At 35.9% G+C, this 26,544-nt stretch overlaps 1 protein-coding gene across 1 annotated transcript in view; it reads right to left on the bottom strand.

The window, feature by feature from the left end:
• Nucleotides 1-16,220: 16,220 nt before the first annotated feature.
• The window catches only part of SDHAF3 (succinate dehydrogenase complex assembly factor 3), a 58,870-nt gene continuing 48,546 nt past the window's right edge, over nt 16,221-26,544 (bottom strand). Inside the window, exon 2 of the mRNA XM_056118500.1 lies at nt 16,221-17,145. Within this exon, the coding sequence (XP_055974475.1) occupies nt 16,942-17,145 (204 nt within the window). The 3' untranslated portion in view covers nt 16,221-16,941. The remainder of the gene's footprint in view (nt 17,146-26,544) is intronic.

Here is a 26,544-nt window from a genome sequence, read left to right as displayed (position 1 = left end):
CTTCTAACGCATGCACTGGTCTCTTCCATTCACAAAATTGCCATAAAACTAAGGGGAAAATAAAACAACAAAAGCTACAGGTCACTCTGAGAATTAAATTACTCAAGACCTATAACCTAAATTATTGATTTCAAAACTAAGAGGGTGGGGATTTAGAGTGACACTAGGAGAACCATGAAAGCAAAACTTGGAGCAATTCTCAACTTTCAGGTGTTACCAACTGTGTGTCCAACTCCTCACCAAAACTGGTTTTCAACAGCTTGAGAAATTAGTTCATTTTCCATTAACATTTTGTATAATAACTAGTATGTATATTCAAATAGATCATCCATTGCTTGACTCTTTTCCAAAATCAATCCCACCTTCATGGTAAAAGATAAACTATCTTTAAGAAATCGCCTAAAGAATTTGCTGAAGTCTATTTATGCTTTTAGTCTCTTCTTGATCATTCCTGTAGTCTGGACTAGTGACTTGAGCCAATAAGATCTCAGCCCATTAAAATTGCAAAAACATGCTTAACTAACTTGGTATTGAGGGTGATCATTCCAGTGAAGTGAGTAGCACTTGTCAATGAGAGGAATTTCCATTTTCATATTAATTTAATTAAAGTATACCCATCTCTCTCAATGTTTCTCTGAAGTTTGTATCACTCTGAGGAAATGATAAAATTAATAGAATTTTATAATTCCAAAGGAAAGTAATTAAGAAATTTGGGAGAAAAGTTAAGCTCAATAGAAAACCATATATCCCAAAGTTATTCAAAAAGTGGTTTGGTGTAAGATGTAACTGAAATTCAACCATAGATTTTTTTTAAATAATTTTGGTTTTGTTTGCATTTTAAGCTCCTTTGGGGACTTTTATTTAGAAGTAATAACCTCACATTTCTCATTTCCGTGACTTGAGGTCCCATTGAGGCAGTTTCACTTTTGCCTCAGAAGCTGAGTACCACCTGAAACAAGGCCTTTCTATGTGAGGTTTTTCTAGATTAAAAAAAAGGGGGGGGGGGCTTGAAGAAATTAATGTCCAAAATAATTTTACATGTCCTTGGAGATTTTCAGCTTGTAAATGGAATATTATAAAGTCAACTGACTTTTATACAAGTCACATTAGCATAAGAGCAGGAATAATACTTCATGAATCTGAGAATAGCACAAAGATGCTTAAGAGCTAAGGTTCTGACGTGGGCTGGGTTTTAATTTAAAGGCATCAATTATGCACAGCCTATCTATTTATGTGTCCTTCATGGTACTGAAACTCAGAGATTTTAAAATAGATTTGTGGCATATTATGAAATTATATAATGTTGCCATTAGGTTAATTGCTAAAGCAGTCCATTCCAAATCTTTCTCAGGGTAGATGAAGCAGCTGGAAATCAAAATAAATTTTGATATGCCTAAAATCACAATTTAAAGTTCTGGTTTCTAAAGGCCCATGGCCTGACACCCAGGCTTGGGAGTTGGGTTTTTCTTTTCCCCTCCACTTTTATTGAAGTACCGTGATTTACTATACTGATAATAATAGTTTCATACTTACATTGTTCAACACCACACCTACCATTGGAGTGTTCATGTCCCTCTACCAATATTCCAAGGATTTGCCCCACATGCCCCTCCCAAGTAAACTCTGTTCTTTAATAGACCACTCTGCAGTTTTATTGCTTTTTGCCAATTGCTTGTCCATTATGTTTCCTCGGCTGGGGAATTTTAACCTTTTCTTAGCCACGTAGCCAGATAATGGGAAACTTTGTGACCTTGGACTCTGGACTCAATGGGACCCGGGAACAGAGATTCTCTGCCTGCTTCCCCTAGACTCCAGTGACTCAGGGATAACACCCTTAAGCCACAACCTGCAGGCACCAGATAATCTCCTCATCGGCCACCCTCCAGAACTCAAGGATGCTCCTCCCAGACAGGAATATAAAATGAGGCTCCCAGAACTATGCCACTGGACTCCATGCCAGGCTGTGGGGCGGGTGAGAGCCCTCCCCACCCCAAGGGACCCATACCCAGCAGCCAACCTCCACTACCCAACCACCACCACGATCCAGGCCACTTTCCAGACTGTGCAACACATTATAAGACACTTTCTACCCATTTTCCGCAATTACTACACCATATTTGATGGAGTTCAGACAGTAAACAACAAATCATTATGCCTCTCAGAGACCCCAGCAAGCTACCAAGAGTATCCCATCCATACAGGCAGAGCCTGGCAAGCTCCCCATGGTGTATTTGATATGCCAAACATAGTAACAACGACAGGTCTCATTCCCCTGACCCTGAAAGAGCCTCCAATCTTTGGGAAAAGACGAATAAGAAGGGGCTGCTAAAATCTCAGGGCTGAGAGAAATAGAGATGTTACTGGCGCCTGTTCAAGAAATTTGATATCAACAGGATGACAGTGATACAGTGATACTTAGCCACGTAGTGTAATACATACTGTGTTCAGGTCCACAAAATAGCTGTTTTAACATTCTTGTTTGGTTTCCTGTAACATAGATGCTAAAAAAAAAAAATATCTAAAATCTGACTCCCAGATTCCCTTTCAACCAAGATTTGACACATAATATGGTGAATGGAAAGGATGAGCAGTTGTGCAACAAATTACTCCCACACCAGAGATGCTTGAGTATCATCTGATCTTTAGTCAAACATCTTGAAATATTCATTGTGGCTAAATAAAGAATCCAAAATTGTTCCTAAGTATACTATGCCTTGCTGTGGGGAATGACTTGTTGTATTAGTTAATAAACTGTGAGCTCAATACTTGGTTTTGGGATAGTTTGAGAAGAAAAATTACTGAAGTTCAAGGACCTAAAATCTGGCAGTTTCCCTGTCATTGTAATCTATATTCAGTGTTAGGTTTTCTTCCTAATATCCAAAAGTAAAGAAGCTTTGGGACATGCTATTTCTTTAAGATTGTCTTGCTCATATAAAAGAGGAAGCAGGATATCCAGACCAGTGGCACACCATCCTTCGTGCCAGAGTAAAAGTGTTTTATTCTGACACTTGCCAGTCACCACCACTGTCGCACCCAGGTTTCAATAGCTGGTGAAGTGAATGGCCAAAACTATGTTTAGGGATCATCAAACAGGCATTGAGATCCTGTTGAAGCTGCAAAGAGGAAAAATGATAATGCTACATAATTCTTACTCATTAAAAGCTCATTATCTGTGAGAAGAAAATCCCTCTCAGTGCATTTGGGCAGTAGAAAGGAATTCTAAGGAGGAAATTGGAGATGAGCCTGAAGGCTGATGAAGCCAGAGAGAGAGAGGAGTGGATTGGTCCAGGGAAGAAGCACCCCTGAAGCTGGCTTCTCTATAAGTGAAGAGGCATAATTTGAAACTAGAAGAGTAATATGGCAGGTGAAATGGGCTTAGAAAAGCATAGAGGAAATTGGAATATAAATGGAACTGACAGTGAACTCACTGGCATACTTAAAGAAGTTGATTATATGGACGAAATGGAGGGGAGGAAGGGGGCACACAGGAGTTGAATTCCTTTGGAACATAAACTTGAACAAAGTCTTAAATCCTGTTGCTCTACTATTGCTCTGTCACTCCTCAAATGTAAGAAAGTCAATAAAGTAGCCAGTTACATGTTTTTCACTGTGCCTCTGTCTCCTACATGTCTTTGAATTTAGGATTTGCATTATGCAGCTACAGATGTATAAGCACAGCCCATTCATCCCTTGACTGAAGGTGAATTCTGGCTATGTCTAATCAACCACTTGAGATATAGTAATATTTCCATCCATTTGTTTACCCAGTAACAACTAAGTACTCAGTAATGAATTTTTAATTACAGCTGAACATTTACATGTCTGCCTGACTGCATTCATGTACACAGCAGAGACAGATAATTGCCTCCCTTTTTCTCACTAATAGAGCTCCTTTTGGACTGGGAGGAAAATGAGTCTAGCTAAAAGGTACTATTTCACAGCCACCTTTGCAGACACAAGTGTGTAGCAATGTTCTGGCTAGGAGTAGTTGGATATAGGACTTCCGAGAATCCTATTGGAAGAGATAATAGGTGCAGCCCTTGCCCCATTTTCTTTTCTACTACCCAAAAACATGTGTTTATGAATGAACTTTCCTTGTTGTTGGCATGAGGAAAAGATTTAAACTATTAATGGAACAGAAAGTCCTTGTAAACCTTGATCTCTGATAGCTCAAGGCAGTCATTCAGACATTCACTGCCCACCTTTCCATGTTATGTAAAATAAAAATAGATGACTGTGTGTTTAAGTTTGCCTCAACCCCTAACTTCCCCCTTGAAGACCTCATTTAGTCCTCACCACCCCGTCTATGTCAGTAACATGTAATAACAAGAATCAGTTGCAAAGAAACAGCCACCACCACAAACCTTAAAATCTGCCAGTTAAGACCATTAGCAGCATCCAAGGAGAAGGGAAAATGTTTCTGCATTTCTGCTTGTTCACCTGAGTCACTTCTCAGCCCATTCTACATGCTTATACAACAAATACATCCTTCCTTTTTGCTTTCTCCTTCACTCAGGAAAAATTTTGTCTCCATCCTTTAATCTCCTCTCTCTCTCCTCTGGCCCAAGAGGAGGTTCCAGGCCCCACGGGTATTCTATGCTCTCTGGTTTGCCTGCAGCAGAACTGCAATAGAAAGTGAGATAGGGATTGGAGTCAGGGTCTGAGCACATGGGATTCAGTGGGTGACATTCTAAGTATGAAAGAAATGGGAAAATCAAGCACAGAGGAAATAGGATGACAGAGGGAACTGGGAATGAATGGATTTGTTGTTAAAAGAGGCAGAATTGCCACTGAAGAAGGAAGAAAATGGGTGAACATAAAGGACAAGTGCTTGCGTATAATTCTGACATTCTGGCATGTGAGAGAACCCAGCTGGAGAAATAAATCAGTTTTTCATGGGTAAATCGGAGGATAAAAATAATGGAAATAAAATCTGTAAATTCTAAGAATGACCCATTTGGCATATGTTATATTATTTGGTGAATCTTTGTTTCTACCCTTAGCTATTTACAAGGTAACACATGTAGCTGCCACTCTTGCATGGGATTCACATCACAGAAACTACAGCAAACTGATGACAGAGCCAACTGCTCTTCCACTTGGGCCTTACGACTCAACAGAACCAATGAGACAAAACTCAGTGTCAAATAGGGCTTGATGCTCTGTTAAGCAACATAAGAAGTATAATATAGAGCTAGAGGATTTGGAAGCTAATTGATGTTTTCTGTAAGAAACAAAACAAAAATTCCTATCTTCTAAAACATTTTCTAAGTACATTTGAAGCACCATAATTTACATTACTGTAAATGAAAGGGTTTCATGCTCAGAAGTTCTGATACCCTCCTGCCCTTGGTAACCTCTGTTCTGGAGACAAACTCTCCAGTTCTTCTGCTTTTGGCCAATTGTTGCTTGTACTACGTTTCTTTATATCCCTCACATGAGAGAGATCATTCTGTATCTATATCTGTCCCTCTCCTTCTCACTGACTTCACTTAACTTGATACTTTCTAGTTCCATCTGTGTAGTGGCAAATGGCATGGTTTCATCTTTTGTGCTAGTCAAGTAGTATTTCACTGTATGTATGTATGTATATATATATTTTTTTTTTACTTGCTAGAATGTAGTAATGGAAATAAGCTATGGTAAATCAAGTGACTAAATAATATTCCCCAAATATCAGAGAGAATTTATAACTCAAGCTAATCATAACAAATTTGATGCTAACAGAACTCGTAAGAAATAAGCTTAGTGTATAAAGTGGCAATCTACCATCAAGTTCCATGACTACTATCAAGCTCCAAGAGTAGGTAACTCAGAATTTTTGGGCAGTTGCTGGGATTGCCTTTCTTCTTTTCCCTAGGTACACATTTATGTGTGCTTTCTTCCAGTTCTTCAATAAGGATTTAAAAAAAAAAAACTGCCCAGTCCTGGCTGACAGATTTTCCTATACAATATGCTATCATGTTGAATTCCCTTTCAGGGTTAGAAAATGTCTCTTCTATTCAGTAGGCTGCAACCACACCTTCTCCTGTGAGCATTGATCATAGATAGGCTTGGGGTCACTGCTCATTACTAAAGTGTCCTTCCTTGGGCACTCTGTTTTATCCCTATAGTCTCCTTTAGCATTCTCTTACATCTCTATGGCCATTTTAAAAAATTATATTTAACACATTTTTATAAAACTTTCCATATCAAACTAATGGTGATTTTGGTCTTCAGAATGGACCCTGATAATTGTTAATTTATTCAACTGATGTTCATGAAGTCCATATTTGCTGAAAAATTTCCAAGTAATGGTAAAACATCACCGAATAAAACAAAATCCATGCTCATATGGAGCATGTGTTCTCTAAAGGAAGAATGATATTGGGACCACTGAGGTAAGTCTCTGGTTCAGGGAGGCAGGAACTGGCCTTTATGTGATTCATAAAGCTAAGCTTTCAGATCAAACTCAAATATCCTCTCTACTAAAGAAACACTGTTTTAAAATATCAACTAATTCAAATGTTCATTCAAATGTTTTTGCCATAATCATTCTGTTTAATCATATTTTAAAATCAGATTGCTTTGAGTGAGCTTGTCTTACAAGTTCATTATGATATACATTTTAAATTTAAAATTTTACTATTCTTGCATTCTGTCACGGGTTTTTTAAACAGCTAATATGAGTGGCATATCTAATGTGAGTGGCAGCATTCACTAGAAATGTCATTACTATGCAGATGATACTCTTTTAAAAGTTGCTTAGCAACAATTATTCAACATTCAGCTCCTATCAGCTTTTGCAATGAGATGTTTTGAAACTGAAATGGGTGTACTATTTCAGGTATCTGGCATTGAACTCTATTATTTATGTGCTAAAACTGCATAAGTTAATCTTGAAATTTGTACAAAAATAACACATTTATCAAGACCCATAATAACTGCAAACTGAACCCAGCATTTCTTCTGAACCCAGCATTTCTTCATGTTCATCAAACTTACAGATAAGCAGAACACAAAACTGTGATAAGTAAAATTTTTATTTGAATTTACTAATAATTACAGTATTTCTTGATCAAATAAATTTTAAAATGAAAGGATGAAAAATACGCTTAGTTTAGTCAAGCTATTAACCTCATCAGATTTAATCTTTTATTAATATAATTGACATTACAAAGATCCTATTATCTTTCCTCTAGCAGATCTTTTGCCAAAATAACTTAAAGACCAAAGAGAAAAATAAAAGCAGAATCAAGTTTACTTGAAATATATCAAAATAACAGATTGGAAAAAAAAATATAGAGTTTTATAAAAAATAAAAGCAACATACACAAAACTAACCATTATCTTTATTTCCCATTTCAAGCAGGTATTTTCTTTTATATCAAATATATTCATGAAATGTTAATAACATATCAAGATTGTGGAGTGTTAGATTATGCTTTTTAAAAAGCTAACTAATAATGCCACATGAAACAAATCCCATGATGATCTCTAATTGAAATAATTATCTGCATACTTTATTGAATCTTCAGGGCAGGTGCCCAGCAATTTGTATCTTTTAATACCCAACATCATTCTTTAAGAAGGCCAGTGCCATGATGTTTGTATTAGTGATGAGGATAGTCATCCACATCTTTTTTGTGCTCATAAGGTGTCTCCAAAGCTTTCTAGAGAATATATTTAGATAGTGTTTTTCCCTCTCATGCCTCTATTTTGAGTAACAGTTATCTCTATCATCTATTCCATTTTGGAAGCTTAAAAGCTCACTTAAAAATGAAATTCTGGGGACTGGAGCAATAGCATAGCAGGTAGGGCGTTTGCCTTGCATGTGGCCGACCCAGGTTTGATTCCCAGCATCCCAAATGGTTCCCTGAGTACCACCAGGGGTAATTCCTGAGTGCAGAGCCAGGTGTAACCCCTGTGCATCGCCAGGTGTGACCCAAAAAGCAAAAAAAAAAAATTAAATTTAGGGCACAGAGAGAGATTACAGAAGGCACTTGGCTTGTATGAGGTTGACCTGGATTCTATTACTAGCACCACAGTGGTTCCTCAAGCCTGCCAGGAGTGATCCCTTAGTGAAGAGCCAGAGAAGAAAAAGTCCTGAGTACAGCTCGGTGTGCCCATCCGCCGCAACCCCAAAAGAAAAAAAGAAACTCAATGAGGTACCATAAATAAAGGAAAACGGTTAAGAGAGATGCATAAAATACAAAACACTGCCAAATAGACCCCTAAAATACCTCAGGAGTTCTTTCTCAACTTTACTTTGTGAACAGAGATGCAATTTTGACTATTACTCCTTTGCTTTACTTTGCATCTTACCCTCAACGGCTGCATCCCTCACAATTCTGTTTTATTTGCCTGTGTTCGATGATTCTTTGCATGGACTCATTTCTATGTGTTTGACTTCATTCAATCAGTATTAGGGAGAAACTGTAGTTTACTCAGTTTTTAATGTTATATAGTTGCTACATTATTTTTTTAAATCAATTCTGCTGCTAAAGAACACCTGGAATACTTCTGCTTTGGGGCTGTTAAAATACTTATATTAACATACTTCTGTGGCCTCCTAATCTTTTCACACGTGCACAAGATTAGTATAATACGAGGGAGTGATTTCATGACTTGTAAATTAATATCTTAATATGACTTAATAACAGTAATAGCAGTAACAATGATAGCAAACACATTATATCATTTATTATATTCCAAGAACAGCTCTAAGCATTTGAAGCAGATTAATGTATCTAATCCTCATTAAAAAACCCTATAGAACAAAATTTGGTTCATGCAGTTGGGAAAAGAGTGGAGACAAAATCATCAAATTTTTATATGTAAAGTGATATGCTAAGGTGACAGAGCTACAAAGTTTTGATTCACATCCAGAGTTGGCAACAGAGACTATACTCAATTACCACATCATAATTAAATAGCATGAGAGAGTATACATATCTTCAAGTTGACCCAGAAAGATAGCATATTGGGTAAGGTCTTACATGCAGTTGACCTGCACAACATATGGTCCCCCATTCCCTACCAGGAGTGATCTCTGAGTGGGGAGCAAGGAGTAAGCCCTGAGCACCAGGTATAACTCCCAAGAAGCAAAAAGTTAGGGGTGAAAAAAGGAAATCAAAGAACGGGCAAAAACTTGTTCAAATTTACTTGAAATAGCACAGCGGGTAGGGCGTTTGCCTTGCACGCAGCCAACATGGCCAACCCGAGTTCGATTCCTCCGCCCCTCTTGGAGAGCCCGGCAAGCTACCGAGAGTATTCGATATGCCAGACACAGTAACAACAAAGTCTCCAATGGAGACGTTACTGGGCCCGCTCGAGCAAATCGATGATCAACGGGAGGGCCTTTATCTTATCTTATCTTACTATACAGTTAGAAAACAAAACTTTACTTGCCTTATTTAGTATAATTATACTACAAATATAAATCATAATGAGACTACATTATACAACTTCCAAATTAAGTAAAATTGACAATACAACTTTTAGTAAAGAATGGAAGAAATAGAATGTGGGAGTATAAATTGATATAATCACAATTTAATATTTTTTAAAAACTTGAAGATGGTTTTGTTTTTATTTTATTTTGAACACCATGGTGCTCAGGACTTACCATATTTTTTCAGCATCATTTATTAATGAGACAATTTATTTGATGATACTGTATTTTCTGAGTATTACACTGAGTATTCTCAGCTTATTGGTCAAATAACAGTTGACCAATGTAAATGGGTTTGATTTTGGACATTCTATTTCACTACACAATGTGTATTTTTCATGACAATATAATGTTTTATTATAGCCTTGTAATGTAATTTGAAATGAGAAAATGTGGGACCGCTAGCTTTATTCTTCAAATTGCTCTGATGTCGTTAATGGTTCCAAATTATTTTGTGAAATTTTTCTCTAATTTTTGAAAAGCCATCATATTCTTCACTGGAAGTATACTGAATAATTCAAACTAATTATGTAATTAACCCAGTTAATATAAGAATTGGGGACTAAGTTATAATTAATGTACAAAATAACTGTATATTTGGTGTTTTGTACTGTAAAAGAATCAATTCTTATTTCACTGATATTGTGAATCATGATGTAGTACTGTAGCACTGTCCTCCCATTGTTCATCGATTTGCTCAAGCGGGTCCAGTAATGTCTCCATTGTGAGACTTGTTACTGTGTTTGGCGTATTGAATACATCACGGGTAGCTTGCCAGGCTTTGCTGTGCAGGCAAGATACTCTCGGTAGCTTTCCAGGCTCTCTGAGAGGGGCAGAGGAATGGAACCCAACTCTGCTGGGCCAGTTTTGCACAAGGCAAACGCCCTACCACTGTGTTATCACTCTAGCCTATGAAGTATACATTAAAAAATCTTGCCACATTGCCCTGTAGAATTGGATTTGAATAACTCATGTGATGGTAGTACACAGCTGGGGTGAAAAGTATTTTTTATTTCGTCTAGAAATTTTTTGATTTCAAGTTATATGCTATTATATTTTTTGGGGGGTGTACTATTGATTTACAAGTCTATATTAGAGGTACAATTTCACATACCTTCAAAATGTACATAAGCATACCACACCTAACACTAAACCTCAGCTTATTTCAGTAAACTAAATGGATGGTCAGAGTCTAAAGAACTGAATTGTGGGGGGGGGGGGGGGGGGGGGAAGCTTTGCTGCTTTGTATCCTACATATGAGTGAAATCATCCATTGTCTTCTTCCTTCTGTTCTGTTCATTTTTTATCTCTAATAAGAGGTAGCAGGCTGGAGCAATAGTACAGCAGGTAGGGTTTTTGCCTTGAACACGGCCGACCTGGGTTCAATTCCTCTGCCCCTCGAAGAGCCCGGCAAGCTATCAAGAGTATCCCGCATGGCAAAGCCTGGCAAGCTCCCAATGACATATTCGATATACCAAAAACAGTAACAAGTCTCACAATTTGTTGTGAGATGTTACTTTTTCCCACTCGAGCAAATCGATGAACAACAGGAGGACAGTGCTACAGTGCTACAATATGAGGTAGCAAAAAAGGAAATTATATATATGCTATAATTTGTCATTTCAGATGTGGAGGGTTCTAGAAGCAGACATTTTTGTGTAGCCAGGACTGTGGGTGGCTGAATGATTGAAAATAATGAATATAGAATAAGTATTAGAGAAACCACAAAATTAGTACTGTTACAAAAATGATAAGGTTTGAGATGGAGAGAGTGTGAGGCACATGTCAAGAACAGAAGCTAATGACATAAAAGATGACATTGCAAATGAAAAACTCTGATACTATAATATTGAATGGTACAACAGCCAGGGGATTTCAATATGCTCCCTACTTCACAAGACAAAGAGAAGCTGTATCTTCAATGAGATTACATTTTTAACTTTCATTATACAAGAATTTTTTAAAAAAGCCTAACTGTAGTCAAGAGTTAGGGAAATAATGTTCATGAACAAATATAAATAACTCCAAAAGGGATATGTAGTGTCAAAAGAAGGCCATTGAGAAACCCTTTTAAAATTATATTGAAGTGACACTACATTACAATATTATATAAATTAAAGGTGTGTATCATTAAAAATCAACATTTATATACTTCACTGAGTTCATCACTGGAGATCAAATTTATCCTTCAACATTCGTCTGCTTTGTCTCAATTTATTCATATCTATCCTCCCTCCCATTCCTCTCTGTTAACCATTAATTGGTCTTCTTATAGTCTAAAAGTTACTTCATTTGTTCTCTCTATATAACATAGAGATGAGTGAAATCATACCAGTGTTGGTCTTTTTCTGGTCTGGTTTACGTCAATAAGTATAATCCCTCTAGCTGCATTCATTTTTTCCCCCTTGTCATATTGTTTTAGTGGCAAAACTCCATCTTTTTTCTTTATAGACAATTAATATTTCACTGAGTATAACACATCTTTATTCATCAATTGATGCACACTAAGATTTTTTTCTATTGTCTATTATAAACATGGAAATAAACATGGTAATGCACAAATCTCTTTGAATTAGTACTTTTTATTATTGGTAGTCAGAGCAGGATAACATAGAATTTCTATAGTTTCTATCTTTGGAGGAATCCCCAAACTGCTTGCTATTATAATTTACATTCCCACCCAACAGTTACATTAGGTTACATTTCTCCTCTCCAATACTTATTTTTGTGTCTTTGGGTTAAAGCTTTTATCGGGCTGGAGTGATAGGTCAGGAGGTACGGTGTTTGCCTTGCATGCATCTGACTGGGGTTTGATTCCCAGCATCCCATATGGTCCCCCGAGCACCGCCAGGAGTAATTCCTGAGTTCTTGAGCCAGGAGTAACCCCTGTGCAATGCCGGATGTGCTTTTCTCACGTTTGAGGTAATAACTCACTGTGATTTTGACTTGCATTTCCCTAATATGATATGAAGAGCAATTTCTCATGTGCCTATTGGCTATGTGTCTAGTCAGGTCCTCTGCTTTTCTGTAAAGGGCAACTGGGCAGCATTCTTTGTTGAATTTTATGAGTTCTTCATATATATTTATAGTCAATCCTTGTCAGATGGTGTAAATATCCCTTCTTAGTAGTGTTTCTGTTGTTAGTCATCTGTGCAGCAGCTTTTTGGCTTGATATAGTTCCATGGTTTAATTTTTTTTTTTGCAATTTTTACACATTTTAATTTCATAAAGTATTTCACAATAGTTCATTATAGATAGTATTCAAACACCCACCCAACCAGCGAGCATCTTCCCACCACAATAAGAGGGAAGCATGAGGGTTGTTTTCATTCTGGAGCCATTTAAGTCCGTATATGAGTATACAAGCAAGTATGTTAAAACCAAACACATGTGTGCTGCTTTCGGTACATCAGTGGGCTAGAGTATGAGGTCGCACGGCCGCTAATGTGGCCAGGTGCTCCAGGAAATACTGTGTTGCTCTTTTCCGGGAGCTTTGTTTTATAGTCTGTGGATCTTGGCTGTTGATGAGATTACAAGGTACCAGGGGCAGTTTGTGAGTGTGACTGCCAAGCTACTGGAAAAACAGGGATCTGGGCAGAGGAGGCCCAGTCCCAATCTGAGCAAGCTTAGAGATCTCAGCCACAGGTCCCAAATACCTAGCTTGCTCTGCTGGTTCCTTCATGGGTGAGGCTTGTCAGAGCTTGTGGAAAGTCACCTTGAGCATGGCTGTGGTTGGGGTCTGGAGGTTTTCGGCTGCCGGGGTTCTGCTTGGGGCAGGGAGGGAGACTCAACCCGGCCCCCTCCGAGGTGCCCTGGTGAAGACAGCCTGGAGCAGGGCAGGAGATTCTGCCCATTTTTTAATTTTTTGCCTCTGATTCCCTTACCACTAAAGTTGCCAAACATCTCTAAGGTTGATGTCAAGGAGTACAATACCTGTTTTCAACTATGTCTTTTATGATGTCAGATGTACATCAAGTCTTTCATATATTTTTGAAGTAAATTTTTGTAATGATACTATATTGTGGCAAATTGTCATCCTGCTGCATTTAGTAGTCCAGTTTTCCAATACCATAATATTGAAAGACTTTCATTGCTCCATTGTAAGTTCAGGGCTTGTCAGAAATTAGTTGTCTAAATGTGTGGTTTTATTTGGGGGCTCTAACTTCTATTCCAATTAATCTGAATCTGTTTATATTCCAAAATCACAGTTTTACTTGCCATCATTTTTTTATATAGTTTTAAGTTGGGAAGCAAGATACTGCCATTTTTTTTTGTGTTTATCTCAGGGGTGCTTTTGTGGTTCAAAATACATTTCATAATTTTGTTTTTCAATGTTTGTGAAGACTACCATTGGACATTTATTTTTGATTTTTTTGAAATAAATAATTTGGAGGGTTTTTGAAGGTGTGAAGGGGAAGAGAGAGAGAAAGGAGAGATATGGACTTTTAATAAAAATCATACTTCCCTTAAAACATAGCCATTATAACAATATTAAATCTTCCAACCCAGAAGTACAAAATATCCTTGCATCTCTTTTATTTCTTTCAGCAGTATTACAAGTTTTTAGATAAAGGTCTTTCACTTATTCCAAGGTATTTTATTCTTTTAGATGCAATTTTTGAATAGGATTATTCTCAGTTCTCTGCCAGCTGGTTATTTGCATACAGAAATGCAACAAATTTTTTTGTATTAGTTTACTATTTCTAAAAGATTTTATAGGAGTGTTGGGGATAATTTTATTTTCCAATATGGATTCCTTTTACATTCAGTTCTTATCTACTTGTTCTTGCTAACACTATCAGAAGTATATTGGTTGCAAAAGTGAGGAGATATCCCTACCTTATTCCTAATGCTAGAGGAAAAGCTCAGTTTTTTTTATCATTTAGTATGATAACTATAGGCTTCCCAAATACTCGTTATTATTTTGAGTTATGTTCAATCTATTCCAAATTTATTTTTTAATCATAAAAAAATCTTGAATATTGTCAAATGTTTTTTTCTGCATTTACTGAAATAAATGCATACTTTTTTGTTCATTTATTGATATGATACAACATACTGAATTAAATGTTAAATGAGCATTCATCCCTGGATCAAAACTCAAGTTGATCATAATGCTGATAATTCTGTCGAAAACTTTTGCCCCCATGTTCAGAGATACCAGAGTTTATACTCTTATAATGTACTTGGCTGGTTTAGGAATCAGAAGAGTACTGGTTTCAAAGGATTTGTTTAGAAGTTTGCTCTCCTTTTCAAATTTACAGAAGACTTAAAGGATAGGCATTCTTCTCTGAAAATTTGGTAAAATTCAGTAGTGGATTCATCCATTAGTATTTCTTGAATGAGCTCTCTATCCTTTTCTTTCTTCTGAGTATCAATTTAGTTTTTTTCATTTAATTTACTTGATATTTCCATCTTCCACCTTTATCAGTTTTACATTACTATCTTCAAGCTCACTGATTTTGTCCTCCACTTGGTCCCCAGAGCTTTCTCTAGTTCAATTTATTTACATTGAACACTTTATAACCTTAAAAAATTTTTTATCATCTGTTGATTTTGAGTTCATCAGTTTTCCTGAAATCTCATATATACTTTTCTTTTTGAATAGTGCTGGGGATTAAAACCAGGTGTCATACATGCATGAAACCAACTTTTTGTATCGTTCTGATTTTGCCTTTCTTCTTCGACCTGTTAGAATTTTCCTCATGATAGTATCAATTTTTTGCAATTGTTTATTCATGAGATTTTTTTTAATCACTGTGAGATAAAGTTACAAAGCTTTCATGTTTGAGTTTTGGTCAACTACAACAATCAAACACTCATTCCTGCACCAGTGCACATTTTATATCCCCAGTATCCCCCCATCCCAATACTTCCCCCTGCCTGTGTGGCAGATAATTTCCATAATACTCTCTCTCTCTACTTTGATTATTAAATATTTAAACACCAGTACCATCATTACTATATGAAATTTTTCCGCCACCACTCAAACCTGCTGAAAAGGCAATGGTAGACAATTTTGTATTGCTTGTTATGAATAGCATAAGATGTCACGCAGTCATGAGAGCACTTGCTCCTGGAATTCTAAAATTTTAGATAATTAGGACCTGGAGAAATCTCTGCAGCAAGCTGCTTGGTTCTGAGAGTCTTTTGTGTGTCTCTTGATCACAGCCATTAAGGAGCTTAAGTAGTAGAAGTAGTTTGTGGGAGTCATCTCAAGGTCCCATCACCGCAGAAGGATGAGAGGGGCCGGCCCATCCCCCATCTTGTGAGGCTTTGCTGTTACTGCTCCTGTGTATAGTATCAATTCAAACTCTATCTGATAGCAATGGGCTGGAGCAATAGCACAGCGGGTAGGGTGTTTGCCTTGCACGCAGGCCGACCCGGGTTCGATTCCTCTGTCCCTCTCAAAGAGCCCAGCAAGCTACAGAGAGTATCCTGCCCACACGGCAGAGCCTGTCAAGCTACCCGTGGTATATTCGAAATGCCAAAAACAGTAACAACAAGTCTCACAATGGAGATCTTACGGGGGCCTGCTTGAGCAAATCAATGAACAATGGGAGGACAGTGCTACAAGTGCTAGCTGATAGAGATATAATCTTCCATGTCTATTTGAATCAGTACTTAAAGTTGAAATAACTGTAACATTTCCAGCAGGTGGTGCTGTATTTGATTATTCTTTTTAAACTTGATCCCGCCCCCCCCCCCCCCCCCCCCCCCCCCCCGCCCCGCATCAGCACAGTGGAAGATGTTTGTTTCTTCACAGTATGTTTCTGTGGAGAACATATTTGATTTGTGGCACTGAAGCTATACCTCTTTTCTCGAAGTGCAGATTTGAAATTCAGCAGCTCTTCTGCCTCAACAGTAGTTCTGATGCAGAAGTAGTGAAAAGAAGTGTAACTCTATAAAGTTTTTGTTCTCCACAGCCTAGCCAGTAACTCCTCTGTTGCCATCTTAGTCTAGAATTTAAGAGTTGTAATGCTTATATACAAAAGTATTTTGTCTTATCTCCCAAACCATTAGGTAACGAGATTTAAGAAAACTCAGATTATTTATGAAATGTATTCTGCAGTAGTGTTATACTATCATTTTTATAGAATCATAAATTTTAAATTTAATTTTTAACCTTTCACTGTAAACAATGACTCAGAATTAAACTTTCAGAATAAAATGTATTTATCTTAATGGATTTAAAGCCAAGAGACTTGAACATTAGCATTAAAAGCAATTTTATACAGAAAACAATTCAGCACAATTCCAGAAGTGAGTCCTTCTGAGAGTCATTCGTTAGTCCAAAATTCAAAGACTTATTTTACCAGTGATCCTGAAACCATATTATTGCAGAAAGCATCCCAAGCCTAAACCAGGCATTTTCAAACCTTTAAATCTGGAGAAATAAGATTTTTAAATGGATGATAATTAAAACATGGGGTTCTGAGCTTTAAACATTGTGTGATGTTGGAGACTCATGCATGCTCTATCACATCCTTAAAAATGTACAGTGTGCACTAAGATTTTGGTTTTGTAGACTCAGTAATACTAAACTGCCTACTGGGTTTAGTAGCTTCTTGCATAAGTTCTTGCAATTGTCCAATTTGTTCATCACGAAAGTCATCAAGTTTTTCTTCTGGGAGAGTGGCTCCAAAACATGCTTTTCCAGCTGAATTTTGACTGTTTTCATTAGCTTGTTGCCAAAGCACTGCTGCATACATCTAATTTAAAAAAAAGTTACATAAAATTAAAATAAGGCAAACATCCTAATCCAAGTAACTTACATTTCTGTATCACAAACAATATACTTCAAGAGATTTTCAAAGGGAAAGGGTAACTTTGGTATAAACAGTAACTAGTGAGTCCTAAAATCATCTCATCAATTAAAAAGTCTCCTTTGAATCAAATAAAGGGAAACTTTTCAGTATTTAACAAAACATCCTTGACCAGACCTAATATTGCAGTTACCATCATCTGTAGATGTTAAAGTTTTCTGATGCAGTTTCTCACTCTAAAAATCAATCTTTTCTTTTTTTACTGGATCACCAGATCACCGTGAGATAGTAACTTTCATGATTACATTTCAGTCATACAATGACGGAGCACCCATCCCTCCACCAGTGCCCATTCTCTACCACCAATGTTCCCAGTATTCCTCCTGCCACCTACCTCTGTGGCAGGCACATTCCCTCTTACTCTCTCTCTCCTTTTGGGTGTTACGGTTTGCAATACAGGTACTAAGAGGCCATCATGTTTGGTTCATAGTCTACTTTCAATACACATCTCCCATCCCAAGCAATCCCTCCAACCACCCTTTACTTGGTGGTCCCTTCTTTATCCCAGCTGTCTTTTCCCCCAGCATGTGAGGCAGGCCTACAAGCTGTAGTGTGATCCTCCTGGCCCTTATCTTTACTGTCCTTAGGTGTTATTCTCCTATTGTGTTACTTTATATTCCACAAATAAATGCTGTCATAATATGTCTGTCCCTCTCTTTCTTACTAATTTCACTTAGCATGATACTTTTCATCTCCCTACACTTATATGCAAATTCATTATTTCATCTTTTCTAACAGCTGCATTGTATTCCATTGTGAAGATGTACCCAAGTTTCTTTAACCAGTGTCGTTTTTCCCAGATTCTGGCTATTGTAAACTATGCTGCAATAAATATACAATTGGAGGTGTCATTTCTACTATATGAAAATTGATCTCTTAATCAGGTAGTAAGTACCGGTATATTTTGGTTTGTGAACCTAAAAATGATACGTACTTTCTGACAAAGAACAGCAACATTGTTCAAAGCTAATACTATCAGTTTAAGATATTTAAATGCTTATGCAATGTGCAGCTTTGTACCCCCTTTCACTCTTGTCCAGACTGCATGAACTCTACATTCCTTTGTTTCAATGAGATAAAGATCAAGCCTTACCAAAATAACCACTGTTCTGTGGAGATAATAGCATCCTTCTAGATCTAGCTATCCTCATTACCATGGTCCTAATGATATCTGTCATTTTTTGCTGCATGCCTCAGTGAGAATATGTATATTGTATGTTCATCATAAATATGTCAAAATACCTAATAACTATGTGCTAGCCTCTGATCCAGAGAGTCAACTTCTATTTTCTCCTCAGATTCCCGTTTGATGCAAAAGGAGAGCTAGAGCATGCACAGTAGTCTTCAGTGTCATTACCTGAGGAATCAGAACAAAATCTAGGATAACCACCAACAGTAGTGGAAAAGCTCAAAATAAAATAGCCTAAATTACGAGAGGTACAAAGGTGATCCATAATACAGAAAAAGGCAATTTTGAAATGACTTACGGATTTAAAGTAACCATGGTCTTCAGAGCGAAGAACAGTCCATGGAAAATAGGTGCAAATCATGAGATAAGGGGTTAATATCCAAGATATATGGACATTAGCAGGTACCTGCTAAAGTGTTCAACATCACTTCCTAGTGTGGAGAAATGTGAATGCTCACTGTCTGTAGAATAGGGCACAGCCACTACAAAAACCAACACAGAAGTACCTCTATCATATTTCTAAAACAAAAGATATATATAAACTAGCTGCAATCCCATATTCCCAACAGGCAAGACAGATAGAAATCACCTAAGTATTTATGGTGTGTTACTTTCATTTTACATGCTCATTGCCCCCCTCACTTACTTGGTATTCTGAGTTCTGTAATTCAGGGCCAAAAGTTTGCTATACTCTTTCCTCTTGTTTGGTTTCAATAAGACCACAATTAAATGAGGTCATCATGCAGTATTTGTCCTCTTTCCTCTTGTTAATTTCATTTAGCATGAAGCCCTCCAAGTGGCTGCAAAGTGCATGATTTCATCTTCTCTTATGGCTGTATTTCATTGTGTGTATCTCACAAACTTCTTTACTGAATGGATTTTTTAAGCTGTTACATATACAAATTGGGATGTTATCAGTTTAAAAGAGAAAGAATCTTGCCATCTGCAAAAACATGAATAGACCTTGAAAGTATCAAATGAAATAACTCCTCAGACAAAGGAATATATTGCATGATCTCACTCATAAGTAGGATCTTCAAAACAAACCTTTCATAAAGAGAAAAGATTTGTAGTTGGCAAGGTACAAACTTAAATCTACTCCTGAGTACCTTTACCTAGAAAGAAAAATTCAGAATGTCAAAATGTAGCAAATGAGTTAGCATCCTTTGGACTTTTTTTTATAGCTCTACTGTTCAGCATAACAGTGTGCAACCTTTAGTAAAGAAAGAACTAAAATGTACTACATTTTTTTTCCAGTTTCGAGAATTCAAGGAATAATATAAAGAGAAACAACCAAATCTGAAATGTCTCCTGATGGAAGAACTTACTCAACTCTGCCTGCAATTAATCTACTTCAGTTTACTGAACAATGTTAGTTAAACATCACTATGGGAGTGCAAAGAAACCCAGTCTTGAAGGCTAAAAAGAAAAAGCAAGAGCACTACAGCACAGAAAACCAGAAGACAATCACCTTAACCAATCAAGGTCACCAGTACTGAGTCACAGTAACAGAATGATACATAACTTAAAACTGTTATTTTTCCTCATGCATTTTTTTAAAAAATCACAATTTCCTAACCAAAATAATAGAAATTCAAACTGATGCTTTAGAACAAAGTTTATAAATCTGATTAACTGCATGCTCTATTAAATTACCATGTATACATTCAGAAAGTGAGTCATGAATTTCTGCTAACTCTACCTAGAAGTAAAAGTCAAAGTGGAATAAAAATTCTTTATTCTTTTTGTGCCTGGTATACACAAAACAGGTTCTTATGAACAAATCTATACCACAATAAGAACTAGCAAGAAAGAAAATTGATCATAGAATGGTTAAAGAGTCAAAGCTGAAAAGCTACTGAACAAATTTTAAGGAAATACTCATGCATATTATAGAACAGTATTAAGAGCTCCCAAAGAGATGGGGGGGAAAAAACTCAGTTTGCAGGAGTCAAAGACTCTAGTACCAAATACTAAATATGGTCAACTTATTGGTGACACAAGTGCTTTTATAATAACATAAAGCATAAATCATACAGTTAAAAACTGTATGTTATTATAACTAGGTTAAAAGTCTCAAAAAAGAGGAATCATAATTTATAATAAATATGAATTCTATTAATTAAATTTGAAGATAAGCAAGCAGGAACAAAAATCGTTTGGACATAAACATAAAACTTCAAATTTTTATTATTATACTTAGTACTTTTCCTTCTTAAGATCACTCTAAAGTTACAGCAACTAAAAAGCCCAAATTACAATCTTCTCTCTTTAACAGTAAATACAAAGAGTTTTAAGAAGATCAACATATTATTGACTTACAATGACTGAATGATTTGGGGCAAGACATTTATCATATGTAAGTTTTTTAAATTTACTAACATCCAACCAAAAACTTGAGTATTTAATCAAGCTTTCCCTAGGGAACTGATTAAAAACACCACTACAAACCTAAAAGTTGCTGGCATCATTAGTATACAGTATTTCATATTAAGGAAAAATAATTATTTTATTATTTTTCATCTCCCTTTGACCAAGTTTTATGATATCCCAAGTCACTGTTAATGGATTATTCATTTTTATAGCATGCTATTCCTTGCCCCAATCAGTAATGTATCTCACTAATCCATCAAAAATAAACAGAGAAAACAGCATTAGTGTATTAGTATTAGTCTATTTCTCAGGTGGCCAAAGTTGGGCCTCCCTGGATTCATGTTCCCCAGGTTTCTCTGCCTGGTGCAATAAACCAAAATCAGAACTCATCAGTGACTCCAGGGATGAGCAAAACAGACACTAAAACAAGAAAACAGATTTCAAGAAAACAATAAGAAAAACTATAATGAATCTGTTTTATAGATGCTTTTTAAAAATTTGTTCACTACGAAATCTATGTACCCTTGACATTAGGTAAAAATTCAAATCTGTCACAAGTTAATGCAAGAAAATAAGCTCCTTTTTGCTTTAGAAATTCATCCAAAAGTTCCTAAACATAAGTTTGTGATGGTAAATTTCTTTTTTGATTTATAATTTGCAGTAATTCATATCTAAAATGTTCAGGTTATATCACTAAAAATGTAAGAATCATGGTAGGGGCATGGAATGATATGCAGATAGTTACTAAGGAAATGTGAAAAAAGAAACCACAGTGAGCTATAATTATATATCCACTAGACTGGCTAAAATTAAAATCATTACCAGGACTAAAACAACTGCCTTAAAGTGGGAGGCCTGGGGTTCTTCTATCCCTGAGCACTGACAGAAACCAAAAAAGGAAATAACCTAGCCATTTCAATCTTAGACATTTTACTCAAATGAAATAAAAACACTTATGAACTTCTTAGTGCTGCACACTTTACATCCTCAGTACACAATGATGGATGGCTAAATAAAGATGTGGGGTGTGTGTATATTCCTCAATACCAGGGATTTATTCAGCTATTTTTAAAAAGATGAAATCTTGCCAATTTTAAGCTAAATCAGTCAGAGAGACAAAAATAAAAACAAACAAACCCTTAGAGTAATTACTTAGGTGATAAATTACGTAAAGGGTTACTGTAGGAGGTGTAGGTGTGCTAACATACATTTGAAAAGGTAAACTTTTGTTACTAAAACATATTCAGTACAGATGTTAAGATGTTGTCTTACATGCAACCAACCCTATTGGTTGCACCACCAGGAATGACCCAAAAGCCAAAACAGCATATAAATATATAATGCTGCTAATTTCCAAAAATTTTAAATCCTAAACCTACATGATGTTCAGCACTTTCCAAAGCAACCAATTAAAAAAATTAAACTAGTTACTATAGCAAATGAACATTTTTATGTTATGTTATTAAGTGGATAGTATTTTTACATTTCAATTTGTGGATATGTACATGATTAAAAGCACATTATTAATCACATTAAGTGTTTGTTCCTCAAAGATATTTTTAAAATTAAAATACACTGAGTACATTAATACTGAGTTAATGAAAACCGAAAGTACTATATTTACCAAAAGAGTATGTATTCCAGCAAATAAAAATGAATTTAGCATACTTAGATTGTTTAAAATAACAGGAAGAAAAATTAATTTATAAAGCAAAACAATGGTGCTTGGGGACCATACAGGATACTGGGAATCGAATCCGGGCCGGCCGTGTGCAAGGCAAACGCCCTACCCAATGTGCTATCACTCCAGCCCCTCCATCCACTCCTCTTAACTCTTCGGCATGAAAAAAGATACTATGGATTGTTATCAAGCATTTTCAAATAATCAGTCAAAGGAATATTTTGATTCTCTAATGGTACACAAATGCATATCACTTTAAGATCCCTTATACATACTATGTTTAACAGATAAACTTTCAGGCATATATTTGGATCTCAAATTGCAAGAAAGGTAAACATCACCATAACTGTATAAGATATACTTCATCATCTGGTTCCTAGTTGTCACCAGACAAATTAAAAACTACCTATAATTCTCTAATATGAACCAAAACCAGGTATATATTATATTTCAAATATCCTTATTTATCTCATAGCATAAGACTTGGTACAAATGTCACTTTATTTTCCAAGATTCTAAACATTTCTTACAGCAAACATTTGCTACAAGTTATTTATGTTAGACACTTAAGACAAAATCTTACTGGCAAAGGACAATGCCCTAACTCTAAACCTTCAGAACCTAGCTTTACCAAGCTTTGAAGATAAGGAGAAAAGCAGCAAATATATAATGTAAATGTACAACTGCCAGCCATCCAACCCCAGGTTCTCAATTCACCTGACAAATGTTTCATGAGGGAAGTTGCCAGTTTAGCACTGCAGTCTGTATACTGCTTCTGACATCTCACAAAATGCACTGAATTCAACAAATTTGGATGAACTCATAAATCTAAACATCAGAATTGACCCCCTGATTTATTCCAATAAAATGAAGAAATTTAGTCAGGCTTACCATAAAATGATTGTATGAAAGTAGCTTTAATTTTTCCCTTATACAACAATATTATAAACTTCCCTAAGATCATTTTCATTTTTAATCAAATTAGTATTTAAAAGTATTAAAAATCACCTATTTATTGGGAGGGGGCAACCATATGTGGTACCAGAAGTGACATAGGGATGGGTGGATGGTCATGGGCACTTGGATAGCAGTGGTGTACAGTAACTTTGTACTTTAACACCATAAAATCAAACACCATTGTACCCCTACTACCTAAATTATAATTTTAAAAATGTTAAGTTCCTTTCTCTCTATAGATATAAAACATAGCATGAAAAATAATATTCCATAATAAAATTCCTTAAGCTTTCATGGATTTTATGTTACTAGTATTTAAAAGAAAATAGTTTTTTATAAATGTCAGCATTATTCAAATGATGCTAAAGCAAAAGTCTGCTTAACAAAACCACTGCTTTTGGATAATAATTATCATATTCTGCTTTTCAGCTAGCTACAGTTTAATTTTTTTTAAATATGATGAAATAACTGCAAGCTATTTTTCATTAAAGTTTGCTGATAACCATGATGTTTCACTTTGAACAATGTTCTCTAATGTATTTATTTTACCATATTGCCTGTAATTTTATGTCACCATGGACAATTAACCCCGGAACAATGCAGGGATTAGTAATGTCAACCCTTCTCACAGTCAAACATTCATGTATAACTTTTTGTGTGTGTGCGTGTGTGTGTCTGTGTGCTTTTTTGGGTCACACCCAGTGATGCACAGGAGTTACTCCTGGTTCATGCACTCAGAAATCTCTCCTGGCAGTGCTCAGGGGACCATATGGGATGCTGGGAATTGAACCTGGGTCTGCCGCGTGCAAGGCAAACACCCTACCCCCTGTGCTATTGCTCCAGCCCCTCATGTATAACTTTTAATTCCAAAACTTAGCTACTAATATCCTGCCATTGACAGGGAAATGTACATTATATGCAATATGCAATATATGTTGTGCATGTTATATATTACATTATTACAATAAGTTAAAATCAGTACCTTCCTTGTATATTTTCCTTAATTTGGGGGGGGGGCACATCAGAGGTGCTCAAGGGAACAAAACAGGGTGTCAAAGATTGAAGGATGGCCTTTCATTACCTGTATTGCAAATCATAATGCCCGTAAATAGAGAGAGAGAGGGAAATTGTCTGCCACAGAGGCAAGGGGAGAAGTGGAAGGGGGTGGGGGGTGTCGGGGTGTGGATACTGGGGACATTGGTGGTGGAAAATGTACACCAGTGGAGGGATGGGTGTTGGATCACTGTATGACTGAAACTCAAAATATAAAAGCTTTGTAAGTGTAGCTCACGGTGAGTCAAAAATATATATATACAATTTTTCTAATTTTTAAATATTAAGGATTGAAGCCAGGCTGACTACAAGCAAGACATGCACCTTATCTGCTACAGTTCCACCAAATCTACCATTTTTAAAGAAAACAAACGAAACAGAAATTATTTCCCAATTACACCTTAAGTTACTATTGCATTCTGGATCATTCCAGTGAGTCTAATGAGTATTGTCCACTTTAAGAAACAATGACTTTGATTATTTATTATTTAACAATGACTTTGATTATTTATATTTAACATAATATTTCACCTACTTACATAAGAATTTGCTAAGGAAGCTTGTTCAAATCTGTGTTGTTCAACGGTCAGCTGTAATTGCTTGTGTGTTAACATAATGCATGGTATGTAGCAAATGTTAGTCATTACTAAATTATGTTAATTCAACATTAGTCATCACTAAGTTATGTTAGTAATTAATGTGTCAGTTCACCCCATAATGGTATTTTCACCACTATTCAATGTGAACAGCTAAAACAATTTTGTCAAAATGGTTACTGGCCTATCATACTATTAAAAAAATAAATAAATTGGTGAATTTATTGGCAACATATATATATATATTGGTCAATTTATTGACAACATATATATTCAGAAAGAAGGAGATTATCGGTCATTCTTTTTTTGTTAGAATCCATAAAGTTGTCCTTTTTCTCACTGGATTAAATTTAAAAATCAACCAGCCCCAGGTAACAAGTTCAAAATTATTTTCAAGCTCAACTTAACAGATACTACACATAAACATGTGTGTAAAAGCCTGCCATGACAGTTGTTTTAATAAAAATTTTATATATATAACAATGGACCTACTTAGCAGACAGCAAATGAAATGAATAAATACCAAACATCTTCCTCATTAAGTCCATCTCTCTATCTGCTCTATATGCCAAAGGCAAACCAAGATTCAAAGTGAAGCTACTGTCAGATTCATATTAGTATTCAAACATACTAGTGACAACTAATTATGGTCAATATCAATAATATTTTAATGCACTGTAGCACTGTAGCACTGTCCTCCCGCTATTCATCTATTTGCTCAAGCAGGCACCAGTAACATCTCCATTGTGAGACTTATTGTTTTTGGCATATCGAATACATCACGGGTAGCTTGCCAGGCTTTGCTGTGCATACAGTGTTTTCAAAATTTGAGATCTGTCCGCATAGAATAAAATTTCAAGAAATATTGCTAAAGGGATTATTTTGTAGTTACTTTAATTTCATAACGTTTTTAGGAACTAAAGCTGCCTATAAATTTTGATTATGTCACTTGAAATTTCATTTGTTACTAAGCTAATCTCCATTTAATTATATTGTTTTCTTTCCTGAGCAGTTCTTCATTTGATTTTGGTAATGTTCAAGGTCTATGTTAGATCACAGTCTTTACAATGGAAATTAATTTTTCCCTATGTAATCTGGTGTGAAATATTTATGATGATATTTTAAATATTGTTAATTTTACTGAATGCTTTATTAAATCTTAAGCTGTCATTTTGGGCTATTATAAAGCTCTCTAAATTTTAATTTCAAACATTCATAAATGCTTTTTTGCCTCTTTAACATTTATGGGCATCTGCTATAGAAAAACTCCTTTGGTTTTGACTATAAGACTATAAAAAGAGGAGGAATCAATGTATTCAAAAGTGTGTGACAATGTGAATAACACTGTGTTAGCTGCCTCTGTTGTAACCTATAGTTTATACATATATTTTTATTTGGTGATAAGCTCTCAGGAATCCCTTTTATTTCCTTCCTTC

This window comes from Sorex fumeus, unplaced genomic scaffold (assembly GCF_029834395.1).
Source record: "Sorex fumeus unplaced genomic scaffold, SorFum_2.1 ptg000037l, whole genome shotgun sequence".
In the NCBI taxonomy this organism is placed as follows: domain Eukaryota; kingdom Metazoa; phylum Chordata; class Mammalia; order Eulipotyphla; family Soricidae; genus Sorex; species Sorex fumeus.
The sequence above is the reverse complement of the archived record's forward strand: the minus strand, read 5'-3'. Positions and strand labels throughout refer to the sequence as shown.